The 7518-nt window shown below is 52.8% G+C and overlaps 1 protein-coding gene across 1 annotated transcript; it reads right to left on the reverse strand.

The window, feature by feature from the left end:
• Positions 1 to 250: 250 nt before the first annotated feature.
• On the reverse strand, positions 251 to 2699 carry CCN1 (cellular communication network factor 1; the record flags this gene model as incomplete). Its single annotated transcript, XM_082287526.1, is given in 5 exon segments — positions 251 to 1187; positions 1297 to 1499; positions 1636 to 1983; positions 2319 to 2552; positions 2555 to 2699. Coding segments are annotated over 5 exon segments (1230 nt in total). The 3' UTR covers positions 251 to 887.
• Positions 2700 to 7518: the final 4819 nt, after the last annotated feature.

Consider the following 7518-nt stretch of genomic DNA (forward strand, 5'->3'; position numbering starts at 1 on the left):
CATTCAGTGCCAAGAAGCTCTTTTTGTGTAAACTTTCTAGAGCAGGGGGTTGTAGACTGCAGACACCCCTTCAAAACATCATTTACCCAAAGAATTAGACTTGGCTTTTTAGTCCATTGCTGCATCTGCAGTAGAACTTGTTTTAACTTTCAGAGAATCTAAACTTTTCAGAATTCAAAGTTTTCACAGAAACCTCTTCCATTTGCTGTATTTAAGCCTGTTGCCTATCAGAATGCTCTACTAAGAGTACTTAGGTAAATATTTCTTTATTAAATGATTAATTCCATAAATAAATTCTTTTAATTCATTGAATATAAAATTAAAATCATTTACAACTTATTCCAGTATTACAGGGGCTGAAAGGGGTAAAAAAAACTCAGAGGAAACAAACAAACAAAAAGCTACAGTTCGATAAATAAAATACTCAGCTTTAAAACAACTGATTTCTGTTTGCCATTAAACTACAGTTGGTACATAATAGCTGCCACTGTGAACACCCCACAAGTGCCCACCTCAGGAAGGAATGTAACTTCCAACTTAGTTGGGAAAGGGTGGGAGAAGATTGAAGGGAGGGGGAGAAGCAGTGTTAAATTGAACAGGATAGAAAAGTTTTCATAACCGGAACAAAACATTTATCTGATCACTTACAAACAGAAAACAGTATATAATTAGATAAGGTGCTCCAAAAAGAAGCAGTAAAGTTGCTCCAGTATTATGAAGCTTTAAGTATGCTTAAATCTCTGTTGCATTAGTGTCCAGTTGCACAGTGCACTCCTGTAACATCTTGATGTTGCCCCCAAATGGGCAAGGCACCACTTCCATCAAAGGTCCTTTCTCCATGGCTGGGTACTTCAAAATTCTGTTTTGCATCCCACCCCCAACACAACTTAGTCCCTAAATTTATGAATGTCGTTGACTAGTCTGTAGTAGGGATAGGCTTCATTTGCATGTGGACAGTTGTAGTTGCAGCGGCAGGACTGGATCATCATGACACTCTTGGTGAAGGTTTCCCCGTCATCGCAGCGGAACCTGACCTTGACAGTCCTGGTCTGCTGGGGTGTGCAGCACCTGCCATCCACACAGGAGCCACAGTACTTGGGGCGGTACTTCTTCACACTGGAACATCCAGCATAAGTAAACTTCACGGGGGAGGGGGACTTCCTTGTCTTGGTACATTTTTTTCCCTTCTGTAAAGGAAAGGCAATAACATTATTAGCAGGAGATTCTTTTTCAGCCTTTAACTGCTACCTCAAGCAGCTTAGATAGAAAAGGAACACCAGAAGAGTCTGTATTTACCTTTAGGGAGGCATAGCTGGGCTGGCCACATGGCCTCACTTCACATATCCTGGTCTCTTTGATGAGCTTGCAGTCAGGATTGTCATTTGTCACCCTTGTGGAGATGCCAGTTCCACACGTCTTTGAGCACTGGGACCAAGAGGTTGTTTGCACGATGCATTTGGGATTCTCAAAAGCTCGGCTTTGTGGCTCGGATCCAAAAACTGGGAAAGAAGAGGAGGGGTTAGTCTAAATACATTCTCTCACTAGGTTTCTTTCTTTCCCTTGGGGTCTAAGGAGTTATATAGCCACCCTCTGGCCTCCTCCCCTTAACTGTCACCCAAATAAACCCACACTCACCAGGTAGCATTTTCAGGCCTCCCTTCACAATGGCAATTAGCTCATTGTTCCTGGTTAGTTCGCCTTCGGAATCATCCGGACCAAACTCTTTGCTGAAAAAGCCTTCCAGCTCCTCTAGCGCATCCTTGCTTTCGTCACAGACCCACTCCTCGCAGCACTGCCCGGGGACTTTGACCAGCCTGGGGCTGGAGCAGCCCAGGTTGGGAAGAGAGAGCTCCTGCGGGCAGAGCGGGATGCAGCCCACAGCTCCATCTATGCACGTACACTGGTGTTTACAGTTCGGCTGGAAGCTCTCGCCGTTCTGGTAGATTTTGGAGTTATATTCACACGGTCTTCCCTCGGACTGTGCTGCAGAGACCAACAGGAAGGGAAAGAAGGGAGTGAGCGGCGCGAATCGCTGGTTTAAGCACAGGTATTTGCTGGTCTGTTAAAAATGTACGGCGGAGCTCCCTACAACCCCCCGGGGACGCGGGGCCAGAACAATAACTTAGTCAGGAATCACTTTTCCTTATGTGCGTTTAGCGGAGCCCAGACATACTGAATCGCATTCCAGACTGCTGAAGTCATGTGCCTTTCTGCCAAGCTACCGACAACAAAGCATAACCATACATGGGCTCGAAATTACCGAACCCCGGCACCGCGGGGCGCGGGGTCCGTCCCGGGGGAGCGGGGTCGCCGCTTACCTCTGCAGATGCCCTTCAGGGCGGCGGGACTGGCCCCGAAGTTGCACTCCAGCCCCTTGGTGTGGTCGCAGGGCTGCGATCGGCTGCAGTCCTCGTTCAGCTGCTTGGCGCAGACCTTGCAGCAGCCGCAGCCGTCCGGCACCAGCCCCACGCCCGGGGCGCACTGCGGCGCGGCCGCCGGGCACTGGCACACGGCGGGGCAGGGCGAGCCCAGAGCCTGCGGAGCGGAGCGTCCGGTGAGCGCCGGGAGCCGAGCGGAGCCACCCGATCCGCCTCCTCTCCCTCCCTCTCCCGGACCGCGGGAAGAGCCGCGGCACTTACCAGGCGGGCCAGGCAGAGGAGAGCGGCCGCCAGAGCGGGACGGGTGCCCGCGGAACCCATGTCCAGCGCCGGTGCAGCGGGAGCCCGTGCGAGCGGAGCGGGAGCGCGACCGGCGCGGTCTGAGGCGGCGGCGGGCGCCACCGCCTTATATAGGGCGCGGGGCCGCCGCGTGCGCCGCGGCGCTGACGTCGCGCGTTCCGGGCCGCGGCCGCGTCCAGCGCTCGCGGCATCCCAGGAATGCGGCTGGCGCGCGCCGCGGCCGCCCCGCCCCGCCCCGTCTCCCGGCACCGCGGCCGCCGGCGCTACCGCGGGGGGTCCCGGCCCGGCCGGCAGCGCGGGGGGGCGCGGAGGCCTCTCCCCGGTACGCGGGGTCCGCGCCCCGTGCGCCGCGCACATGAGCGCGACGGTGTCACCGGGAGGGGCCGATCGCACCCGGGGCTGTGCCGGTGGCGCGCCGCGACCGGCCACCTGCGCCCGCCGTGAGCGCCCGCGGCTGCCCCGCGCTGTGACACTGCCCGCAGGGTCACCCGGCCGTGCCGGGGTTCGCTCCGTGCTGCTGCTGCTGTGCGCGCGAGCATCCAAACGATTCCTGGCGCGGCAGAGCCCGGGAGCCTGGCGATGCCCGGCCGCACCGAGGGGCCCGGATTCCAGGCCAGGAACGGGATGGCCGCGCAGCGAACAGCCCCCCGCCAGCCTGTGTATCCCCGGGTTCAGTGGCCCTCACGCAAGTGGGGCGCCCTTGAATTGTATTGCCTCGTTGAAGTTTAATGTTTGGGGATAGGAGGAGAGCTTTAGCTTCTGTTGTGGCGTCTTTTCTTTTCCTGCCTGTAAGTACTTCCAGATGGGATTTAGACCCCAGACGTAACAATATTTCCATATTTGGTATAGCAGTAGCCCGCATTTTTCACATTTTTCTGCTCTGTTATCCAACCACAAAGCATTCTTGACAGCTTCAGATGTTGTTAAATATAGCCTTAACTTCTGTTCCCAGGGCAGGAAATTCTTTGGAATTCCTGTTTTTCACGCAATCTGTCTATCATGATTTAGGAGAACTCTGCTGGAGGAGCCAACTGGCGTTCTGCTGCAGTTCGCTCCTTTATTGAAATAGCCCAGCAGTTGGGTCTGCTGCCCAAAGGCGTTACAATGAGTCCCCATTCCAGGGATTTTTCTTTGCAAATGAGATTACTGTTCCCAACACGAGTTTGGGGTTTCTCTTGTCGCCTTCAAGGCTGGAAGGTAGAGAAGCGGATTCAAAGGAGAGGCGAAAGCTTGCAAAAACCCCTCCAAAGGCCATGAAAAGTGGAGGGGGAGGGGGCGAGGGGGACAGCGGGGAGGGAAGGATGCGGAGAGGAGGGATGTGATTAACCTGCTTGCGGCATTCCCATACAGCGGGTGTCCCTGCGTGCCGCCCGCCCGGGACGGGCAGCCGGGGAGGGGAGGTAGCCGCAGCCCCGCCGCTCGGAGGAGCCCAGTCTGGTCGTCTCGTCGCCTGCCCGGTGCCGCGACAGAAAGGACGGTGCGCAGGGCTCCGGTAAGTGCCACTCCCGGGGCCGTGTGCTGTTCCCGGTGCATTCCCACACCAGCGGGAGTGATGAGGGACCTTTTGGGACCCTGCCGGGGCCGCAGGACGGGGGGACCTGTCCGGGGGGTCTCGCCTCGCCATCGCGCACCTGCGGCTGCCGGCCCAGCCCCGGCGGGCGCGGGGCCGTGAGGACAGCCCGGCTCTGGCCCCGGCCCGGCTCTGCCCCCGGCCCGGCTCTGTCCCCAGCCCGGCTCTGCCCCCGGCCCGGCTCTGTCCCCAGCCCCGCAGGGCTCCGCGGGCAGCACGGGGCCGGACCGGACTGGATGGGGTGGGCCAGGACGAGGCGGGGTGGGCGCTGTGGGATGGGGCAGCCTCTCCCGCAGAGGGATGCCGTAACGCCGGGGACGGGGCGGTGCGATGGGTGTCCCGCAGGGGACAGAGATGTCGCTGCCGCCCGGGCTGCGGAGCCCGGCCCCGAACTCCTCCTCCTCCTCGGGGGTGTCCCCGCGGCCCTGGCCGTGCCCGGCAGAGGGGATCGTGTCCTCAGCACTGCCGACCCTCCTCCCAGCGGTGGCCAGGCCCCTCCCAGGCCAGGCCTGATGGAGTTCCCATTGTAGGGTTTTTCCCTTCCTCAACTTCTTGTCTTCATGGTTTTCTTTTCATTCAAGTAAATTGGAGTGACTTTTTACTTTGTGGCGGTTTGGGGGTTTGGGAAAGGTGTTGGGATGAAAGCTCCAGGCACTCTTTGTCCAGAACTTGTGCTTCAGAAAGTGGCAGCGGTTTCATTCATTACTTGTATGCCTCAAAATTTGGCCAGAAATGACAATGGTTGAAAGGGAAAACCAGTTCTCAGTGATATGCAGCTGTCTCTGGAGACTGCCAGTATGTACCCTGTAATGCCATTTCTGATGACAGGAGTTATTTTTTGTGTCCATCAAGAATTGGAGAGAGACCACCAGCAAGCTTTGATGGCTGCCACTAATGGTAGTAAGGACTTTCCATCCCTACTGATTTAGCTGAGCCCCAGCTGGTGACAAGGAGGAGCAGGGCTCTGTGCCATTTCCAGACTCCAAGCTATCCACTAGGCTGGTCTTCCCTTGGTTTTACAGGTGTATGGGTTTTTCTGTGGTACTTTAGTTTTAAAAATCCAAAGTACTTTTTAGATGGGGAATCTGACTGGTACTTTTTTCCCAGGATGACTCTTCACAGAGCAGCATTATGATGAGGAGGAAAACATTTGTGATTGAACACCTTGATTAATGAAAATTTTCAAAAAATTTTAAAAATTTTGAAAAAGAAGAAGCTAACACACCACTGCATGTGTGAATTGGCCAGTTTTGCCTTTCAGGGATTTATGCAAACACTTGTTTGTTTAATTACATCTAATTTAAGGACATACACCAAGCATTTTGCTTTGATCTATGATTTTCACAACATTCAGCAAATGCCACAGGAAAAGTCAATGAATAGTGCCTTTTCTCACTTGATTTCGTGTCTTACCACACATTCACACAATTTTGATGGGAAACTAACTGAACCTACATTTGCTCAAGAAAAGGTCACTTCGAAAGCTTTGAAGAACCTTTTAACAAACCTGTCCTGAATTTCAAGTAGTTGACAACACTTGAGATACTTTGAGTTTCTTTGGTGTTCAGGTTAGACTGTGAGCCTTTCCCTGCACACACTTCCCTGTCTTAAACCATGACCCAGCATTTACACTCCAGGCTGTGCCTACATATCCTGGATGTAGATCAGGAAACAGGAAGAAGTTTGGTGTATCTTCCTTTTTTTAGATTTTGTTCAGTGTAATGTACTGTTCCAGAACTTTGTTGGCCTATGTGAACTGAGAAATAGCCCCTGCTTCATGTCATGAAGAGTATTCTACTGGTTTCTCACTTTTTGTGCTGTAGAGAATTGCTGGGACCTTGGCTAATGCAAAGCATTAATTTGACACTGTTGGCTTATGTAGCAGCTATTACAGATTTATTGAGTATATCCTGTCATTTTCACAGGCCTGTGTCTCTCCAGGGAAAGGGCTTTCCAGAGAAACAAGTCAAGAAAAAACAACTGGCTTGATTTCCCTCCAGCCAGCATCAGTTTTTCCCAGCTGTACATAGGGACCATGGAGCAGCATGAAGGGCAGTGTGGGACAGAGGCTCCCCCAGGTGCTGGTGCTCCCACTGACAGTAAGTATCCAGCACCAAACTGGAGCACACCAGAGGTTTACAACCATGTGGACTCTAGAGAAAGATCTTATTCAATCCAGCATCCAGCCCTTTTTTTGTACTGTGTTTAATTTCCTCTTTCTCATTCTCTTTTTCTGTTGCTGATCCATTGCTATGTGTTTCTTCCATCTCTCCTACTCTTTCTTCTCTTTTTTTCTGTTCTGATCTTTTCCCTGCATCCTTCCCTCTTCTGGTATGTCCTGGTTTCGGCTGGGATAAAGTTAATTTTCTTCCTAGTAGCTGGTACATTGCTATGTTTTGGATTTGGATGAGAAGAATGTTGACAGCACACTTGTTTCAGTTGTTGCTGAGCAGTGCTTGCACTAAGTTGAGGACTTTTCAGCTCCTCCCCCCACCCCACCAATGAGGCTGGGAAGCACAAGAAGCTGGGAGAAGACACAGCAGGGACAGCTGATCCCAACTGGCCAAAGGGACATTCTGTATGATATGACACACGGTCAGTGTATAAGCTAGGGGGAAGCTGGCCAGGGGCCAGTACTTGGGAATGGGCTGGACGCTGGTCGGGGTGGTGGGAAATTGCATTGGGCATCACTTGTTTTGTATGTTCCAATTCTTTTATCGTTATTATTATTATTATTCCATCCTTTTCTGTTCTATTAAACTGTCTATATCTAAACCCATGAATTGTACTGTTTTTCCCCATTCCCTCCCCCACCCTGCTGCAGTCTGTGAGCGGCTCCGTGGTGTTGAGCTGCCTGCCGGGTTAAACCACGACAGTGTTTACCTACCTTGGGCTGGGCCTCTCCCGCAGCCTCTGCCAGGCCGCTGGTTCCTGCTGCACTAAATCAGTCCTCCCAGAGTCAATGGCTCCTCTCAGTCACTCACAGGAGGTGCAAATCCAGTGGGGCAAATTAAGCATAGCAATGCACAGGCAGAGCAGCCAAGTAGCCAGGAGGCTTCGGCAGCTAAAATTCAAGTGGGTTCAGAATTTTTTCCTTGCTTTGATTTGCTCAGAGTTTATGCTAAATTCTTTTGAGTATGGCATTTCCTATTTGTTTTCTTCCTCTTCCCTACTGCCCTCCCTTCAGCTATGCTCATGCCTGTCAGTTTTTGTACAGTCTGTGCCTTGCTTGTGGTTTCTAATATGCAGGGGGTTTGCTTTGCAGTATTT

The sequence above is a fragment of the Coloeus monedula genome, assembly GCF_965178545.1.
Source record: "Coloeus monedula genome assembly, chromosome: 9".
NCBI lineage: Eukaryota > Metazoa > Chordata > Aves > Passeriformes > Corvidae > Coloeus > Coloeus monedula.